The sequence below is a fragment of the Squalius cephalus genome (assembly GCF_949319135.1).
Source record: "Squalius cephalus genome assembly, chromosome: 10".
NCBI classification, from domain to species: domain Eukaryota; kingdom Metazoa; phylum Chordata; class Actinopteri; order Cypriniformes; family Leuciscidae; genus Squalius; species Squalius cephalus.
Window position 1 is genome coordinate 28,558,607 of NC_137131.1, and position 22,076 is coordinate 28,580,682.

A 22,076-nucleotide genomic window follows, 5' to 3' on the forward strand; every position below is an offset into this window, starting at 1 on the left:
CAATGCAGTCCTAAAACGTACAAAAATTACACTGCCACAATATTATGTTATTATTATTATGTTCTTCAGAATCCATAATCTGGAGAGCAAATTGTAGAAATGGAATGCAGAAAAGATCTTGTCATGCACGTTACAGATTTTGTAATTTGTGTGCAACTAAAAAAAACTACAGAAATTTATTTGGATACACTTTACCCTTATTCTTTTTTTAATACATCAAGACTAAAAACAGTGTACAAACGCCATTATGAAATGGTCTTTTTCAGAACTTATAATGCTTTTTCACAAAACTAAAAACTATACAACAAGCTTACCCCTTCATCTCAACGGCACGCTGACATGTGAAAGCGGTTTTCTTCTTTGTTTTCTGATGGATCGCAACAAAACTTACACATTACCGCCACCAACTGTGGAGCATAAACCAATAGCTACTACAACACAGGTGATACTAAATAAACCAATCAAAATCCTCTGGAAGTTTGTACAGCCCACTTGCGGCTAAAGCTCCACCCACTTGCTGCTAACCCACCCATTTGCAGCTGGCTCCGACCTCCGTTTATACCCTACTCGATAAACCTGGATCAAATTAGTGAGATTGCCGGAGCTTCAATTACCTTTTATGGAACCACTTTAGCCCCAACTCATTTATTAGGCTCATTCAAGTCCGGTTTTGGAGTTTAATCCCCGCTTTTCTAAGCGTCTTTTATGGAACAGCCCCCAGGTGATCACCAGCAAACTGGACTGTGGAGTTACTTCAGTGGACTTACCTTTCCAGCACTTTGGATTATCACTTCTGTGGACTTTGTATATACACCAGTGGACATTATTCACATTCACTTTGGGACAAGCAATACACCAAGATTCTTTGGACTGTTTTATGGTATGGTGCAACGGACTCCACGCTTTCAACAGACTTAGTTTTCTTGTATTTATTGTGGTGTTTTAAGTTCCTTGTGAATATTGTTTAATACACTTATTCCGGTTATATCTGTTGTTGTCTCATCTTTTAAAACACTTCACAAACTCTCACAGTTTAATCTGACCCCAATTTTAGTTAATGTAATTCAACCGAGAAGGCTGAACGTTACAGCTTAACCTCTGAAATATGGAAAAAACGCCACTGGTTCCTGCATGTCTTGAGACACCATTTTGAATGAATGCAAAAAGGCATTGAAAACACATGTCACTGTACGTAAATGACTGAAATTTGTTCTTTCAAATTTCTGCTTTTGTGTTCTGCAGGAGAAAGGAAGTCATAATGGTTTAGAACACATGCTATAATATATACACATATTATATACATCATTTTAGGGTTAACTAAAGGTAAAAAATTAGTAATGGGTTTTCTTAAAGTAATATTTTCCATGTGATTAATAACATAAACATAACACAATAACATTAAATTGGACAACAAATGTAATTATATAGATATGAAAATATGAAAAAATTTGCAAACTTGCATTAATGGATTTATTCAGAAAGCTGTTAATACTGCAGTATTTAGGGCTGGGCGATAAAACGATAACGATAATTATCGCGATATAATTTTCCTCGATAAAACGATATCAAGAGTTCGATAAGAGTTCGATAATGTATATTCGCCAAAAGCGGAACGAAACTCATTTGAACCGCGCGCCACACCGACCATTTATCCGCTCGGCTCAAAGTCCAAACAGCAGCGCAGCGCGAGCTCACCAGAGCCCGTCTACGGAGAGCCTTGGCACTTCCTATTAGCCCCATTGTATCGATCTTGGTTGCAGTTCCATTAGAATTCCACTGGAGGTGATCGCGGGCGAGTGCAGACTGAATGGGAGTCTATGGGGCTAGACGGCTAAATGTGTCTCTTTCACCCAATTGCCGTTGAGAAATCTCAGTTCTCTTTCATAGGTTCACTCAACGCTGCGGATAGCGCAGTGGGATATTCTCTGAATGTGCCGATTGTCTGAAGCCCTATAGAATCACGCCAATTCATTGGCTAATGGCGCCCGCGCAATCTGGCTCCGCCCCGACGCTCTTACGTCGCATCATTACATATTCGCGCGCGCCATCTGCTCCTCAGATTTCTCTGCCTTCAGAACGAAGCGGTCACGTTGCCTTCGCTCGTGATTTTTCTGAGCTCGAAAAATACGACTTCTGGATTATTCTCGGCGCTTCTGCGACTGTTCAAGCGGAACTCTGTTTCTCCTTACGGTGAAGTTGCCATGGAATACCGACGCTGTACCCCGCCATGTGCTCGTTACATCGCTAACGATGACCCACACAGTAAGTGTGTTAAATTTTTGGGCTTTTCACATGCGAGCGAGGCAGTCAAAGGATCGTCTAAATGCAAATTCTGTGAAAATTTGTTGCTCAAAACCCTCAAATCGCAGCTCGCGGTTTTTGAGAGGGAATCATTCGTCTCCCCCTGTCGCGCTCCCGAGGCCTCTCGAGGATCCGCGACTTGGGGTTCGGATTGTAGAGCTTGAGGATGTGGAGTTCGAGCAGACGAGCCCCGCTCTTTCTCTCCCTCCCTCGGCACGCGCGAGGCATGCCAGTCAAATTTTCGCACGATTATTTGCGCCCCAGCCCGAGAGCACGCGACGCGGTTTCTTTCGGGCTGGAGGATGTACTTTTTACCGAGGCTTCCGACTCCGAGGATTTCGGGCCTACTCTCGCCGACGAGGTTATCCCGCTGAGCGACCAGGAAGCGCGGCCTACTGCGGCCTATGCGGAGCTCGTTGACGTACTTTCGCGTGCTACGGAGAAGCTCGCTATTGATTGGCCTGACGAGCCCCGCGAATCTCAGTCGTCGAAACTCGACGAGAGACTTCTCAGTGGCCCTAATTCTAGGTCTCAACGGAGAAAGCTGCCATTTTTCAGTGATCTGCATCACAAGATTTCCAGATCCTGGAAGCAGCCTTTCTCTGCGCGCCTCACTAATGCGGCAGCTGCTGATTTCACCAACCTAGTAGGTTCTGTGGAACAGGGCTATTCCGCCATTCCGGCGATTGAGGAGACTTTAGCCGACCATCTTGCTCCATCGTCCGCGCCGTCCTGGAAGTCGCGCCCCCTCCTCCCCTCTAAAGCATGTAGGACTACTTCCTCTCTCATTGGGAAATCCTACATGGCGGCTGGGCAGGCAGGCATGACCCTGCACACTATGGCCATTCTTCAGGCCTACCAAGCGGACGTCCTGAAGGAAATGGACGAGGGCGATGGCGTGACCCCTGAAGCGGTCAAGGAGCTTCGTAAGGCTACGGATTTAGCCTTAAGAGCCACCAAACATACTGCACGCGCTATAGGTCGCTCTATGGCTGGTTCTGTTGCGGTGGAGCACCACTTGTGGCTTAATCTCACGGAGATCCGTGACAAGGAGAAGGTTTTCCTCTTGGACGCCCCCATTTCTCAAACAGGGTTGTTTGGTGAGGCGGTCAACACGGTGGTTGAGAAATTTCGCTCCTCCAAATCCCAATCGGCCGCGTTCAGACAGTTCATGCCCAGGAGGGCTAGGGAACCTTCTGCTCCCTCCCCTGTTCGACCCAGAGAACGTCCCTCTCATAGACCGGAGTTCTTTAACAGGAGGAGCGAACCGGTGCATCCCCCACCTAACACAGTTTGGGGAGCCCGTGGTCGCCCGTTTCCCCGTCAACGGCCTCACAAGTGCCTCCAGATGAAGCGGTCCGACAAACCGACCGCTCCGGCGGCCCAGAGCCGTTCCTGACCCTCCGGTCGGAAAAAGGAGAGCTCCTCTGCTTCCTCAAGGTTGGGACAGACCGCGCAAGCGTTTCTGCCCACCTCCCAGCTCTCCTTTCCTTGCCCTGTCACCTTCGCCACTCAGAGTGTCTCGAAGTGCAGGCCATTTTTCACCATCTCTACTCAGCCCGGCGCGGCAAGAAAGAAACGCTTTTTGCTTTCTCCCCTCACCCCCGACACTCTCTATAACTGCCGGTCGCATCCTCGGAGGCACTTTTCATTTTCCTCCGGAGCAGGCGGACCTGGTCACCATGACCCCAGCATCGATGCCTCCCATCACGTGCCAGGACGCCAAGGGCTCTCCTGCACAGTCAACTTCTCTACCCCACGAATGTCAACACGGCACCCTCACTCAGGTATGTCGTCTGCATTACAACATCCCTCTTCCTCTTTCACATTTCTTTCAAGAATGGGATCGCTTACCAGGGGTATCGTCTTGGGTTCTTCGCACAGTTCGGTTCGGCTACACTCTTCAGTTTTGCCGCAATCCCCCCTGTTTCAACGGGGTCTTTCCAACTGTAGTAGACAGTAGAGCCCGACCGATATATCGGCGGGCCGATATTATTGGCCGATATTAGGCATTTTCCAAACTATCGGTATCGGCATTTATAATGGCCGATAAATGAATATTTAAAAAATAAAATAAAAGCAGCTAGGGCTGGACCCAAATATTCGAATATTCGTTCGGTGGGTTGGTATTCGATTTGAAAATTTGACATTTGAATATTCCTTTTTTTTGTGTGTTTTTTTTTTGCACACCTGGGATCCCTGCGAAACGGTTCTCATTCGCGCTTGAATAAGGCCGGCGACACACTGGCTGCGTGGCGTGAGCGTTTTTATTTCGGCTCCCATGTTAATAGGTTGGAGTTTGCACACTGCCTGCATGAGACACGCGTCTCAGGCGCGGCTCGAGCCACGCGGAAAACGCGCATGCTAGAAATAGAACCGACGCGGTGTTCCAGCAACTGGACTTGTGGAACACCGCGTGTGTCCAGAACAGCGGAGTTTGTATGGACCGAAGTGCATGCCTGAGCTTGTGTTTTGGGTTAAGCTGCGTTGCTTTGACATTGTGGAAAATAGAATAATAGTAGAAACAAAATGTATTAGCCTTTTTACCCCTTATTATCAATCTAAATTAATCTCGTTTTTAATTTAACTTAATTTCGTTTTTCTTTATTTAAATTTCGTTTTTCTTTATTTAAATTTCGTTTTTTCTTTATTTAAATTTCGTTTTTCTTTATTTAAATTTCGTTTCTCTTTATTTAAATCTACCCTTTACTGTGTCAGTAATTTGTTAGTCAGAAAAATATTAGACTACCTTAAAAGTATTGCTTAATTTAACAGACGTGTGCGTTTTATATCACTGCAGTGTCCGTTCACGGAGCATAAGCCCTGCCCGCGTGAGGTGCACCGCTTCCCGCTCGCGCTGTTCTGTAGTTTACTAAAAGTTTATTAATTCTGAACGTGTGGCGTCTCGCGTGTCCATCTATAGGCTATTGCACCAAATGCGACACTACACTCCCTTGTGAAGTCGATTGGATGAACGGTTCTCGAAATAATCAAAATGCAAACGGACATTTGACAGACGCTTTTATCAAAAGCGACTTACATTGCATTTCAAGGTACACATTTACAATCTTATCAGTTCTTGCTTTGAACCCATGACCACACACACACACACACACACACACACACACACACACACACACACGGAATGACCTTTGTCTTGTTTAATAATAATACAAATGATGATGATAATAATATCATCATCATTGATTTTTTTTCATTATTACTGTCAATATTAATAATAATAGTTGATTTTTTTTTGTTCAAAGGTTGTTTTCATATCTTAAGTTTGTATTTTTATATATTATATTTATCAGAACTGTTCATGTTTTGTTACGCGATTCTGGATTTTTAAAAAATATATATATCGGCCGATATATCGGAATATCGGATTTTTAAATCACCAAATATTTGTATCGGTATCGGCCTTAAAAATCCTTTATCGGTCGGGCTCTAGTAGACAGCGCCACTCAGGCTTCTGTACTTCAGCAGGAAATTTCATCCCTCCTTCTCAAAGGAAGGAGAATAGTTCAATAGTTCCTTCAGGGAAAACCGAACGGGGCTTTTACAGCCGTTATTTCCTGGTCCCGAAGAAGGGCAGCGGTTTGCGTCCCATACTGGACCTCCGCCGACTGAACTTCGCCCTTTACAAAGGGAAATTCAAGATGTTGACGCTGAAAGCTATCATATCTCAGATTCGGCCAGGGGATTGGTTCGTGACAGTAGACCTAAAGGATGCTTACTTTCACATCCAGGTTGTACGGCGACACAGGCAGTTCCTCAGGTTCGCCTTTGGAGAAAGAGCATTCCAGTACAGGGTCCTTCCCTTCGGCCTCGCTCTGGCCCCGAGGACATTCACGAAGTGTATGGATGCAGCTCTGGCCCCATTGAGGCTCCAGGGCATCCGTATTCTAAATTACCTGGACGATTGGCTCATTTTAGCCCAGTCCAGGGAGCTAGTGACCCACCACAGAGACATCGTCTTGAGTCATATCCAGTCTCTCGGTTTGAGGTTGAACTCGGAGAAGAGTGTTCTTGCTCCGGCTCAAAGCACCGTTTTCTTGGGGGTGAACATGGATTCCGTTCTCATGCAGGCCCGCTTGGCTCCTGCGCGGATTTCCAGTCTAATGACATGCTTGGCCCGTTTTTCGCTAGGCCATCATGTGTCTATGGGCACTTGCCGCAGGATGCTGGGCCTAATGGCCGCGGCCTCCTCCGTGCTACCACTGGGCCTGCTCCACATGAGACCCTTCATGTGGTGGATGAAGCTCTCAGGGGTTCGGCCCTCCGGGCCAACCCTTCGCCTACGTTTATGTCGCAGCTATTGCAGCACATAGGGAATCAGACGAGATTCCCCTGGGGAAACTAACTCGCTCCCCTAGAGTTCCCTCATGGGACCTTTCTGTTGTCCTAGAGGGTTTGACGAAGGCCCCCTTTGAGCCCTTGGAGTCAGCTCCGGAGCGGATTCTAACTCTCAAGGTTTCTCTTTTGTTGGCTTTGTCCTCATTAAAGCGGGTAGGAGACTTACAAGCTCTTTCTGTTAGCGAGTCTTGCTTGGACTTTGCTCCTGGCTTGGTCAAGGTTTCCTTGAGGCCGAGACCAGGGTATGTCCCCAAAGTTCTTTCCACAACTTTCCGCTCGCAGGTGGTTAACCTTAACGCTTTCCACCCTCCTCCATTTTCTTCTGAGGAAGATAAGAAGCTTAACTTGCTCTGCCCAGTTCGTTCTCTTAAGATATATTTAGACCGCTCAGGCGGTTGGAGGAAATCTAACCAGCTTCTGGTTTGCTTCGGTGCTGGCCGCCGTGGGCTTGCTGCATCAAAGCAGAGGATTTCTCACTGGGTCACAGAAGCTATCTCGTTGGCTTACGAGGTGCGTGGCTTGCCTTCACCTCTTAGCATTAGAGCACATTCCACCAGAAGTGTGGCATCTTCTCAAGCTCTTTTTAGAGGAGCACTTTTGGAGGACATTTGTGTTGCGGCAGGCTGGTCCTCTCCGCACACTTTTGTAAGATTCTACAATTTGGATCTTGACATGACCCCGGGTTCCCAGGTTCTTTCTGTTTGAACTCATCTTGGTCGTTGTCTCATTTATGTACCAGTCATGGAAAGCGCTCTAGCTTGGCGAGTTTGGTAGTCCGTTCCCACTGCGCTATCCGCAGCGTTGAGTGAACGTATGAAAGAGAACGTCTCTGGTTACTTGCGTAACCTATGTTCTCTGAATAGGGAACGAGACGCTGCGTTAGCTGCCAAGCTCCTCGCGCTGCTGACAGTTTTCTTTTCGGCAGAGAAATCTGAGGAGCAAATGGCGCGCGCGAATATGTAATGATGCGACGTAAGAGCGTCGGGGCGGAGCCAGATTGCGCGGGCGCCATCAGCCAATGAATTGGCGTGATTCTATAGGGCTTCAGACAATCGGCACATTCAGAAAATATCCCACTGCGCTATCCGCAGCCTCTCGTTCCCTATTCAGAGAACATAGGTTACGCAAGTAACCAGAGATGATTTTATTGTAGGTTTTGCAAGTTCAACATGGGTTAAAGGTCGAAAGTTGAATGAACGAGTACTTATTTCTTTTCGATTTCTTACAGGTTGAGTTGTTGTTGCCCATAACACGCTAGCATTCTGCTAATGACGTCAGCATTCTGACGTCATTGACATTTTAAAAGACTTTTTAAAGCAAATAAGTGACTCTAAAAAATCTAACACCCAGCAATGTGTAATTTCTTTGCATCTCCTTTCGAATACACAACATTCAAATTACTAGACAAAAAATTATATCCTGAGAAAAGTGGATTTTGAGGGGTATTTCACCATAGACCTCCATTCATTCTGCACTCGCCTGCGAGCGCCCCCGCATGGACAGAGACGTGTTACTGCAGCCAGTCCAGAAACCGGAAGTAAGCAGAGAGTGCCAATTCTCTTCCTATTAGACATTCTCTGAGCTCACTAGAGCCGATGCGTTTACTCTGATCGCTCTCGTCACGAGATCCAGTGAGAAGCGCTTGAATTCAGCGAAGAACACAATGTCTCAGTGATTTAAACCAGTTTAAAGGCAGATGAAACAGCGCTGACAAACAGGAGAAACACTGTGCGCAGAAGGCTTTTCCGTCCACAAATTCCCATCATTTACCATGGATTTACTGTAACGTTAGCATAGTAATATTAACTGCACCATGAAATGTGGGATATACATATTGAATTGTATTTTTAATGTAGACCATGTATTAAAGGACTGATGGAATATAATTACAGTATTTAATAATGTATTTAGGCTACTGTTTTTCATACAAATACCATAGAAACCATAAAGTTACATTTTGCCATGATAGTGAGGTTATCATGATCTAAATGCATGATACTAAATGGATGACCAATGGTTAAGTTTAATAAAACTCAAACAGTCAGAATATTTCACTTTAACAAATAAAAATTAGTACATGCAGAAACTAAGAAATTAATTGTCCAATAAAGATATTTATTTTGTTAAGGAAAAATGACAAATGTTTGAATGTTCTACCTCAGATTTGTGAAATGTTCACCAGTTTGGCAAGTGTTTGTCCTGATATGTTCTGGCAATAAAGAGTAGTTTAAAACCACTTAACGCTCTGGTTTCTACAACTTTCACTTAGGAGCAAAAATCTGCCTTTAAACTTGAAAGAAATAAAGATTTGACTTTTATCGTGATAATTATCGATATCGACTGATAAAAAAAAAAATATCGTGATTTTTTTTTGGCCATATCGCCCAGCCCTAATTTTGAATATATTAATGGATCTGTTCCTGTACATCCAGCTTGGGTATTGTGTACTTTTCAAGGGATATGTTGAACTTCCACATGAGGTCAACGTTACAGATACAAGAAAACTCCATGGAGATCTGTAAAAAAAAAAAGTCAATAGGAATCACTAGTAATAATTAAAATAATAATTAATATTGAAGAAACTAAGATAAGAAACCAGGTAATAACAGTTGCTATTAAATGGTTTATGGTAATTGGAAACATTTTCAATCTTAAAAAAGACCAGGGGCTTTTGGTAATTCAATGGCGTAAGCCCCAGCCCCTCGCAACGGCACTACTACTACCAAAGACAATTGAAAGGAACTTTACTACTCTATAGCCAATCTTAAAGTTCACCCCCCCAAAAAATGTTGTCATAATTTACTCCCCCCTCATGTTGTTCCAAACCTGTATGAGTTTCTCTCTTCAGCTGAACACAAAAGAAGATATTTTAAAGAATGTTGGTAACCAGACAGTTGACAGTAGCCATTGATTTCCATAGTATTTTTTTTCCCTACTATGGAAATCAATGGCTACGTGTTTTGATTACTAGCATTCTTTAAAATATCATCTTTTGTGTTCAACAGAAGAAAGAAACTCATACAGATTAGAACAACTTGAGGGTGAGTAAGTGATAGAATTTTCATTTTTGGGTGAACTATCTCTTTAAGACTCCCTTATGAAGGACATTTTCAGTCTGATGGGCTTTACAACGCGACGTCAAAACATTTGAAGAGTTGCATTTTCGGTTGAATGCAATTCTGTAAAATAAACGAGTGCTTTGCTATTGAAGACACTGATGTAATTCAGGACAATGGTAACAGGTGACCCTTCCTCCATGCTACGCACTACGTACAGACGTAAACACGTGCTGCTCCTGCTCACAGGTTTCTATTCACTTCTCCATCTCTCTCCTCCCGCATCATTCAGCAGAAGCAGAGATGGCGGAACCCGCCACGGCAACGCTTTCTCCGGCCATGAGCCCGAGCTCCGAGCCTCCGTCCGGCACACACTCTCCCACGGCAGGCGGAACACAGCGGCTCCTGTTTACGCATGACCTGGTCTCTGGAAAACACCGCGGGGCGATGCGTTTTGGGCTCGTACGGATGATTCACGGCGAGGAGGATTTTGAAGATTCGGACTCCGAGATTGACGGTGATGGCGGAGGGAGAGGAGGTGGTGGAAGAGGTGGAGGCGCTCCCTGTAACTCCGACAACGAGAGCGGGGCGGCGGACACACGGTCATGGCCTCTCGGTAGAGAATTCGTGCGGGTTCAGTGGTATCCTGAAGGAACGAAGCAGGATATTCGGGAAACACAGGTAACGTTACTGGACGGCGCTGATGATTTGTGCGTATTGTTCTTTATTTATAGCCATAAAGCCAACCACAATGATCAGCAATTCAATATTTCACTCTCATTCTCTGTCGCAATGATTTAAACGAGGCCGAGATACGTTTATAGTCTTTTACTTTCATCAGAACATGACCAGGATGATGTAATTTGATTGATGATCCCCAGAATGCTGTAGACAGCCCACGGCAGCTGAATCTAACATATTAGGTTAGCCTATCGAAAGGGCGCAGTGAGCTACTTATGAAAACACTTAAACAATAGAATTTATTACATTAAGCGTGCAGGACTAATATGGAAGCTGATAGGCTGTGAACAGTTAAGTTTTTAATTTCTAGATTGTAACGAGTCATTGATCATCATTTGTGTAACGTTAGCCAAACATTTATTCAGGCGTGGACAGTATCTAATCACTGGTCAATAAAGAGTGTTTGTATCTCCAACTCAACCAGCAGTAAGCAATATCTGTACACAATAATGTCAGTGCACAATAATTATGGCCAGTTAGGCCTTCCACTGATGTTTCTGGACCTTCAGTGTCTTATTTTGTTGAATGGTTTTCAAATAGATTTTTGTGTCAGTTCCCTGTTAAAGCATGGACCAGCCCTGACCAGAACTCACCATTTTATTCTCCAGCTCTCAGCTGTAGTTTCAGAATAAAACACTGTGAATGAGAATACAACACTGGACAGCTGTTGTTCCTAACAAAGACATACCATCAGGCTAATAACCACCCCACCCTTCAATGCATGGTTAAGGCCTACCAGTACAGGAATGAACTACAATTGACTAAACAACTCAGAAAAAGATTCACACAATGCACTTTTTTTAACAGAAAAGAGTATCCATACTCTTCTCTGATTATTGTGTAGGGCTGTAGGCTTAGATGTTTTACTTATTTTTGAAAAAGGTGGTGGTAGTTTTTTTTTTTTTTTCAAGTCATGTATGTAAAGTGTTCTCCCAGTTGTACAAATAAATGTAGGCCTAGGCCTAATTATAGGTCTACACAGTACAGCTTTCTCACCACAGAAAAGACAGCAATGCTCATGACTAATCACATTTACATTTAAACATTCATCATTTATATTTTAACAATAATACTGTATATGGAGTCTTATAGGATCTTTTCCATGTTTATTTAAATTCCTACTTCTTATCGTGGCCTGTATTACCGTAATATTGCATTGTCTTTACCACTAGCAAAGGGCAATACTGTATGAAATGTATTGTTATCTGACATATTTAACTTTTTCTGCACATGCACTTTATGCTTTAATTTGGTATGTGGTGTCTGTGATGCAGCATTCAAGCTGTCAGGGACCAGAAGCATGTGTCAGCATGTGGTCTGCTGGGAAAAAGGACCCAGTGGGCAGGAAGAACCGTCCAGTTCAGAAGCTCTTTATTTCTTTTCTTTTGGAAAGCTTTTGGACAGATGTTGGTTATGCTAATGATGACTTTGCTTGTCCTTGATAAGTAATTAGCATCTCCTTCCTATCCAAGCAAAGTTTTCTATCTTGCTAAGTTGCTCTTAGTTCAGGCTCAGAATGACAAGGCTTAGTACACGGGAAGATCGGTCTGCTTCTATAGATGAGTCCTGCTCTACATCTCATCTGTTTAGCAGATGTCTCTGACCAGAGTAATCAGGGATTGCATTTTTGTTATGTATGTTTAATCCTATTTCTTGTACTCATCAAATGGCTACAAACAGGAAAGTGATGGAAAATAGTCTGTTCATGAGATATTTATATCACCAAAGCAAAATTTTCAATATAATTTATAAATAATATCTCTATTATGTATCAGCGATATTCAATATTGGTAGTGATATTATCCTTGTAGCTGAAACTCGTCAGGATAATTTATTTGTCTAGATCGAGTGCAGTCATGATAGGCCATTCCATCATTATGTTTGAGCTTTCTCTGTTGCATAGGTCTTAAAGGTTTAGCAGCAGACTGCTTGAGCTGAGGTTTGCTCTATTGCCATTTGCCATGCCACTGAGTCTTTAATTGACTTAACTGTATGGAGTGATTTATGTGCCATAATTAAACAAACAAATCCAGCATTTTGCAAACAAACTCGATCTACTTTGCAAAGGAAAACTCGACTCGCAAACAAACAGAAAGCAATGTGCAAGTACAAAGGTCAGTTTGAGTGAAAATGCAGTGGAGTAACAAATATGTATTGTGTTTTACAAATACAAATAAATGAGCCAAGATAATACTTCACAAATAAATACAAACCATCCTACAAATTGCATGTAACCTTTGAACAAATACCAAATTCAGTTCAGCTTTGTATTAGAAAGATGTGTGCAAAGTGTCACCAAGGATTTTTTTTATTTTTTTTTTCAAACCAGGAATTAGGGGTGGGCGAGATGACCATTGTTATATCACTATATGAGTAATTTTATTTCACAATAATGATCACAATATAGTCATTTTTGCTTTAAATAATATCAAAAGTTTGATACCATAGACATTTCATAATTTTTGTCACCATTGTCAAAATCACAAAAAAACTAATACTAGCCAAACTAAATAAAAAACCCCACAAGCTTACTGAAGAGATGTAAACAATCAGTGATAAAAAATGAACAAATAAACGAATTACAAGCAATAGGACAAAAAATAACTAAAATAGACCTACATGAAAAAATTCAAGCATTAAGAAATGATACATAAATTGTACATGTATAAAAAATAAAAAACTCCGTGGTCATCACTGTGTAAATTAAATATACATTTGTTCTTATTAAAGTTACAAAAAGTGATTTAGTCAAGAGCAGGAAGTGATTTTCTCTCTTTTGTTTGATTTTCTCTCTTTTGTTTGATTTGTATGAATGACAGACAGCAGGAATATTTGGCTGCTGTCACTTTAAGAGCTGACCGGATCAATATACTGTTACACATGTGTTTTCTTTTCTCAACTGTTTACGTTCACAAGGCATAAATGACTGTATATAGGATACTTGCAAAGACAGGCATTTTGACTCATACAAGTGTGTGTATTCACGTGCACATATAGCGAAATGAGTTCTGTTTCGCTGCCTGTTGCGCTTCAATGGTTTAAAATCACTTGTTTTAAACCACTATGCTTAAAAACGTATGCAGATGATAAGGTTTCGTGGCCATGGGTGCAGCACAGCAAAGTCACGTGAGCATAACCGCGAAAGAGACGATAGTCTAAAATCTCTACTGGTTGACAGATTTCTATCAGTTAATCGTGTCTACCGGTATGTCGCCCACCCCTCACCTAGACCCCATTTGCAGCTCACAGGTAGACCAAGCTTATGCATACAGTCATACTATACAGATTCTGATTGGCACTTATACAAGGAAAATTATTTGATGTTTAATACAGCTATGTGGAGCATGTTTTTGAACCAGTGAGATTTCCCTGTTGGCAGGACTACCCAGTGCAACTACAAAATTGAAACTGAAACCAAGTGACTTACAAAATCCTGTTGGTCACAGTTGTGGCTGGTTAAGACTGTGGTTGGTTGATTTAACACTGAAGAGCTAACTTGCATTGCTGCTTGTTGTGAATGTGATCAAGCACAATGCAAGGACTCTTTTCCTCTGTTTCTCACATTTAAGGTCAGAAAACATCCTCAATCTTTCTGGGTCATTTCACTCATTTGTATGGGGTCAGGTTGTTTTCAGTAGTTTTGCATAATAATATAGCCCAGTTCTGTGGATGTTGTTTATTTATTTATTTGTTTATTTTTGGAACAGTCCTAGTCTCTATAGTGTGAACCAGTGGCCCAGTTTGGCAATAGAAACTGCTACTTAACACTACTAATTGCTTACTACAAAAACAACATAATGACAGGAAGATTTTAATCGATGAAGTAAGGCATTTAAACAGTCAGGGAAGGGGCGTGTCCTTTTAAGGCGTGGTTCCTGTAGTGCTGCAGTGTTCTGCTGCAGTCCCTCCTTCTTTGCTCCAACGCACACGTACATGTACAGCATTTTGTTCATTTGCACATGAAGTTTAAACAAATATACAATGAGCAGATTCTTATTGATTTTTGTAATTGAGCCTTGTTTTGGGCTCGAGCAGTGAAGGTTACTGAAAACTGAATAAAATTTGAGCCTGTTTTACTGAAAAAGGTTCACAAATTTAGGACCATAATATGTGACATTTTAACATGTAAAAGAATAAACAACAAGAATTTAACTTATCAAGAAAATATATGTTTTTTGTGTGTGGAATAAGTACCATCTGTTTTTGTTATTGTACTGTCAGTGATCCATTCAGCTCTCTTCAGTGTGTTTGTTTGTGTGCATGTGTGGATGAGAAAAATAGAGACATTGCTGGAAATGCTGGGATAACTGCCCATTTTACTCTCCACGTCCTACCTGACTGTGCATTACCACATACTGCACTGCTAGGTGCTTTAAAAAATTCCTGCTGTGATCCAGAACTGAACTGGAGGTATTTGTAATCAACTAGTTCTAGGCTTCTACAATTTGCAAAAAACAGGATTGCTCTTTCTAGAAAAGTCATGTTGTGAAATTGCAAATAGGATGCACTCGAAAACCAAGACAGCTTGAGTCTAGTATCTAAATTATTTGTAAAGAACACCATTGTCACTCAGTCACTCTTTCTAGTGTTCTCACCCCACACTTCATGAACAGAAGGATGTAGCATAGATCACAAATGGGTATTAATAGTATCCTACCCTACCCTCACAAGAGACAGAATAAGCCCAGGGCCTGATATGAATCACAGCTAGTATTATTTTACTATGGAGGTAAACTAACCGCATCTGTAAAGGACTGCAGGATGTGATTTAAGGATCATTTGAATTTGAATTCATTTGTTTTGATGAGTCAGAGTAATACTGGTCCCATTTGGAGTCTGTAATGTGAAAATATCTCTGGAATAAATGCTACAGATGCTTAAACAATGAGATCAGATCCATGTCCCCTGAGATTTTTCTGGATGGCAGCTCATCAGGACACAGCATGAATCCTGAATACATGATCACAAAAAGAAGGTTGCAATGTCCCATCTGTCTTTTGTCTTACAACATCTTTCCTTTGTTTATCTCATTCTGTCTCTTTCTCACCCCTGACTCAGCTGTGGGGGTGGGGCTAACCCTATAGATTACCCAATAACACAATGGGCAGTCTCTGTACTGTGGCTTTGTTATAGATGACCATTTCAGCACATTGATCAATAAACATGTTTCCCTGTTACAATTTCAGATTTAAATAAATGTAAGCTCTAAAATGGACAAAACTGATCTGTTTTGTAAAATGCATTCATTTTCAGATGTTTCAACAAATTTAATCCATTTTGCCTTTTATTCTTGTTGTTGTTTTTCTATTAGATGTAGTCTCAAAGGTTTAATTTTAAGCTACCTTTTGGTTTTTGTCAACTATATTTTCTCCTGACCTATTCAGAATACTTTTCATATGTTCAATATTCTTGATTTTTTGTGTTTCACTTCATCTCTCTTTCTCTTTGGTTCTTAATGTATTTTGTCTGTTCTTTACAAAAATCTGATATACTACATTCTTTCTATTTTTTGTTGTTGTTGCTTAATCTGTTTATTAAACTTTTACAATAACAGGATACAGGTACAAGAAAATAGGGAAAAATATTATTCCCACTCCACACCTAACCCCAAACACAAAGGGAAAAAACAATGCATAACTATAGAGTGCAAGTTAAGCATTTGTAAATATTAAGTATATATATATACAGTACTGTGCAAAAGTCTTAGGCATGTTAATATCCCCACCCCAAAAATGTCCCCAAAAATGGTTTTAAGTCAGTTATTTATATCTTTTGCTGTAGTGTGTCAGTAGGAAATATCAGTTTACATTTCCAAACATTCTTTTTGCCATTAATTGTAATAATCCAGTGAGATTTGTGTATGCACAAGGAGTCTGACAACAGCCGGTATGATCTGATCTCACCATCATCAAGTCCGTCTGTGATTACATGAAGAAACAGAAAAAACTGAGACAGACTAAATCCAGAAGAACTGCGGGAACGTCTCCGAGATGCTTGAATAAACCTTCCTGCAAAGCTACAGTACTGTGAAAAGTACTGGCACTTGTGTTAAAATGCTGTAAAATGAGAATGCTTTCAAAAATAAAATCACAAATTGAATTTATTTATATATTATATATATATTATTTATTTATATTAATTTAACTTCTATTAACTAATTCAAATCAATATTTGGTGTAACGACCCTTTGCGTTTAAAACGGCTTTTGTCCAGGTACACTTGCGCATAGTTTTTCAGGAAGCTTTGCAGGAAGGTTTCTTCAAGCATCTCGGAGACGTTCCCGCAGTTCTTCTGGATTAGTATGTCTCAGTTTATATATACACACATACATACAGTCGTGCTCAGAATTAATCATACCCCTGGTAAATATGATAAAAAATGGCTGTAAAAAATAAATCTGCATCGTTTATCCTTTTGATCTTTCATTCAAAAAATTGGCAAAAATCGAACCTTTCATTGAAGTAAAAGAATTGAAAGTGGGGGAAATCACATTATGAAATAAATGTTTTTCTCAAACACGTTGGCCACAATTATTCATACCCTTTTATTAAATACCTTTTTGCCAAAAAAATACCAAAAAAACGCAAACCTGTGAGAACGCTGATGGTGTGCACATGCGTATTACGTGTTTAGTCTATAGGTATGCACGTTTTAATATTTAGTTTGATATTTAGGGAGAGTCCAAAAAGTGCAACCAGAGGACAAGTCACAATCTGTTTCTTTGACACTGAGTAGAAGTAATTAAAAATTGATAGTCAGAAAGAAGTTATTGATGGGCATAACAAAAAACATGTATTAAATCAGCCGGGGCCTTATGGCAATGATCACGAAGGGGATCAATACCCTGTTTACCCGGATCATTTTTTTGCTTGCATCACTTTTGTCCAATAAACACGATGAATAAAGTTTAGTAAAGGAGAGAGAGGAGGTGGTGATGGAAGAGATTAGTCTGTATAAAGTGGACAATTCTAGCCTTTTGTCTAGGGCTACTTCAAGAATGAGACATATCTGGGATTTTAGTGGGTGATTCGGAAAGTCAGGAAATTAATTTTTAGCAAATGATACTACATTCTAATTTTGTCTCATGGGGAGGGGTTGATATGGGAAACCTCTGAAAAAGACCACCATCTTTCAGAATTAAGTACATTTTGAACCTGTATAAATGCATCCCCCCCCACTCCCCCAAAGAAAAGTTGCTAAATGCAAAACCTTGATTCAAACTTTCCTACATGGGTAGTTGATATGAAATTCTGAGCAGTTTCAGCAGTGTTTTGAGACATGCTGTTAATTTCCAGCTCATATTAATTTAGAGACTTAATTATGTTAAGTGTGAGCTGTGAGCACCATAGTCAAGTCACATTCATTTATATAGCGCTTTTAACAATATAGATCGTTTCAAAGCAGCTTTACAGTGATAATAGGAAATTAAAGTAACATAGATTGTTTTGGCTTTACAGCAGCTCTAGAATAAAGTTATTGTCCAGCAAAAGTTAGTTTTAGTTTTGATTCACTTCCGTCGCAACGATCATTAATTATTAACTTAGGGGCCGCTAACTCGACACCGTTCTAACAGAAAAACCTTAAGTTCTCTCTGCGCAAACTTTAAAAACGCAAACCTGTGAGGACGCTGATGGTGTGCACATGCGTATTACGTGTTTAGTCTATAGGTATGCACGTTTTAATATATGTGCGCACTGCGCAGGCGTGTAGTCCTTCTTAGATTAAGGGGGTTATTTTCCAACCTCAATATTTAGAATCAGTGGTTTGTTCAGTTTTTCAATGACCAATTCTTAAACTTTTTCCTTAAAATTCATTTATCACACCAAAGAGCCATATATAATCAAATAGGCCTAAATCTGATTAATTATTTTTTTTATAAAACAACAACAACAACAACAAAGTCCTTAAAGAAATAGAGTGCTGCAGGTGGACTACAGAGGACATTAAATGTCATCACACCGAACTGGTAAACTCATCTGCGCACAAGTCAGCTTTCAACTTGTTGTGTTTATAATCGTGCTCTTGCAAAATATTATAACTCGTTATTTATCAGGGAATTTTTTTTAAAAATAAAGACTGAGAGAGTTGTTGGAAGCTTAGTGACTTTGAAGCCATGCAACCGTAGTGTAGTTTGTTTATAGCCAGCGTTTGGCTTTTTACTTCTGCCAATTGTATTTAGGCTTCATGTCTTTATTTTCTGCAATAATCCAAAAGCCAATGGAAAAATATTATTTTTTTTACCATATGAAAATTTAGATATTGTAATTGTATGATCTGCTTTTTTGAGTTGAATTTGGTTAAATTTGGTCTTTATTAGAGTGGGTCAGTAACAGGATCTCAAGGATGCCCCAATTAAAGGGTTAGTTCACCCAAAAAATGAAAATTATGTCATTAATGACTCACCCTCATGTCGTTCCAAGCCCGTAAGACCTCCGTTCATCTTCGGGACACAGTTTAGGATATTTTAGATTTAGTCCGAGAGCTTTCTGTCCCTCCATTGAAAATGTATGTACGGTATACTGTCCATGTCCAGAAAGCTAATAAAGACATCATCAAAGTAGTCCATGTGGCATCAGTGGGTTAGTTAGAACTTTTTGAAACATCGAAAATACATTTTGGTCCAAAAATAACAAAAACTATGACTTTATTCAGCATTGTATTCTCTTCAGGGTCTGTTGTCAATCCGTGTTCACGACTCCGCAGTGACGCTGCTGACTTAAGACGCTGCTGACATTAAAAATATATTAAAAAATATAGCAATACCAAAATACAAACAATGTAGAATAGCTTGAATACAGCGTGCGTCTCCCTCAGACTGTAAACGAAGCTCGGGCGCACCAGATAACACGTCAGCAGCGTCTTACGTCAGCAGCGTCACTGCGTAGTCATGAACGCGGATTGACAACAGACCCTGAAGAGAATACAATGCTGAATAAAGTCATAGTTTTTGTTATTTTTGGACCAAAATGTATTTTCGATGCTTCAAAAAGTTCTAACTAACCCACTGATGTCACATGGACTACTTTGATGATGTCTTTATTAGCTTTCTGGACATGGACAGTATACCGTACATACATTTTCAATGGAGGGACAGAAAGCTCTCGGACTAAATCTAAAATATCTTAAACTGTGTTCCGAAGATGAACGGAGGTCTTACGGGCTTGGAACGACATGAGGGTGAGTCATTAATGACATAATTTTAATTTTTGGGTGAACTAACCCTTTAACAGATAGAGCTGTCCTGGATCCAGATTTAGTGTTTAACCCAGTAATTACAGATTTTCTCATGTTCATGTATTACACATACACTTGGTCAGATTGTTATTTGCATTGTTTCTACCATAGTTTTATGATTTTGACAACCAAATTATATGAAATATTTCCAGATCAGCAGGTATTGTAAAGAACAATTTAAACGGATATTCAGACCTAATAGTATATGACACTATTCAGTGTCTCATGAATAGACGTTAGATTAAAATTATTTCAGTAAATCCGAATCTGATGTTCCAAAACTAGACTGAATTTTTAAATACCCAAAGCATGTTTATGAGCATTTAGCAGATGTACATCAGGTCAGATATATCTAAACTCTTCTTGATACATAGACCCTGTCCAAAATGGAAACCTAAGCCCTCGCAATCTTCCTCACACTTTCGTGACATGACGCTGCTTTGACTGTCTGGTAGAAGTCTGCTGCGTAGCTTGCGAGCACTTGCTAGCCCGGCTAAAGTGTGCATTGCCTATTGGCTGCAAAGGGGGCGCTCGCAAGCACCCTTCTGAAACCAAAAATGACAAATGGGACATCCCACGGTCTTGTGAACTTGAGCATGCAAGTCCATTGAAGACTAAAAATGTACTGTTTAGTGTTATTTTTTTAGTATCATTTTTCTTTATTCATTTTCATAATAATTTCATAATTTATTTTATGAGTCAGAGAATGTTGTACATGTGTGCTGAGCAGAGAGCTGGGAGAGTTATATATTTTGCTTAGAGGTATGTGTGCAATGTAACACGTTCACTGAGCAGAGATGTTCCACTGATGATGATACTTTAAATTTGTACAGTTGGCATGTTCCTTACAAGGAAAGGAATGTTTCAACTGATGCAAATGTACCACTAATGTATACACAGAGGGAAAGTGGATTGTACCATGTGTAAGCATGAGGTATACGTTCCATTTTTAAACAGAAGCAACATGTTTTTCTCCCTTACAAGGAAGTTGTAAGTCCCAGAGTGGTGTATATAAGCTCAATCTTACTGTACCACCTCAGAGAAACATAGAGGCATGATGGGGTGAGAGGATAGAGAAATGGGGAACAGAGAAGTCTGGAATGAAGACCACCTCTCACGTAGCCTTATTCTTAAATGCCTGTTTCTCTCTGTCTGATACATGTATAAAAATAATAAATAATACATCTCTTGGCAAACATATCTGGTGTAGCTTCCGTGATTCAACAATAATGGGGAAAAGCATGATTTTCAAATCTACACCATAAGACTGCAAGTGCACATGAAGTGTGCCATTTAGGACAAGGCCACAGAGGTCATGGAACAGCACAGTCAGCATTAGTCATGCTGTGAAGAAAAATGTTAAATTATTTTCTGTTTTGATTAGGAGGAGAGTGAGGAGTCAAATGGAAATAAAGTTAAAGCTGTTGGACTTTGAGATATTGCTATTATCAACTTCTCCTCTCTCTCTCTCTCTCTCTCTCTCTCTCTCTCTCTCTCTCTCTCTCTCTCTCTCTCTCTCTCTCTCTCTCTCTCTCTCTCTCTCTCTCTCTCTCTCTCTCTCTCTCTCTCTCTCTCTCTCTCTCTCTCTCTCTCTCTCTCTCTCTCTCTAAAATTCCTATTCTCTTGATTCTGTAGCTCAAACTTGAAGATCGGTCTATTGTGCCTAGAGACTTTGTCCGGCGAATGAATTCAAATGTAAGTTGTATTTTTATCACCTGTATTTAAAGACAAAACAATGTACAGAATAATAGAGAAAGTGTCTCAGAGGCTTGGACTTTACTAGAATGCCTAGAACTACTAAAACGTCCTGTTGTGTAGAAAGGATTGTAGTATAGATGTCTTCAAATGTTTTTTTTTTTTTATGATGACAGTATCAGACAGTACTTGAAGGTGTGGTTATTAATTTGTTCTTTGAATCCTGCAGGATAAACAGTGTGGCATTGTGACTAACATAAACACCAAATGTGCAGTGAAACTTGTAGGAACCAACTGTGTTCTATATCCTGTAAATAGCAAAGACCTGCAGCATGTCTGGGTGAGTTAAAAAACAAACAAAGTTATATAGTAGTCTATATGGGTTTTCAGTTTTAAGAGATTATTAATGAAAATTATAATAAAGGCAAAAACTAACAATGAAGAAATATTTCTGTTAATAAAAATAAAAGTGGGAGTTTGTAAATGTGCACTACATTATTAACTATATAGAAATTTATTTTTGTTTCATTTTCATTTTGAATGGTCTTTTAATTCACATATAAATGCATACAAAGAGCACATTACAGTACAAATGGTAAACAGGGAAGCTTGTGCGTGCTTCACGCCCTCGAACAAAACTCCTTAGTTCTCTTGCAGCATGCATGTTTGAGCTTCCATGCTTACCAATCA

The 22,076-nt window shown here is 40.4% G+C and overlaps 1 protein-coding gene across 1 annotated transcript in view; it reads left to right on the plus strand.

Annotated features, from left to right (window-relative positions):
• Positions 1–9,786: 9,786 nt before the first annotated feature.
• ube2o (ubiquitin-conjugating enzyme E2O) overlaps positions 9,787–22,076 on the plus strand; it is a 115,171-nt gene continuing 102,881 nt past the window's right edge. Inside the window, exons 1-3 of the mRNA XM_079883251.1 lie at positions 9,787–10,397; positions 21,327–21,386; positions 21,616–21,726. Of these exons, the coding sequence (XP_079739377.1) occupies positions 10,020–10,397; positions 21,327–21,386; positions 21,616–21,726 (549 nt within the window). The 5' untranslated portion in view covers positions 9,787–10,019. The remainder of the gene's footprint in view (positions 10,398–21,326; positions 21,387–21,615; positions 21,727–22,076) is intronic.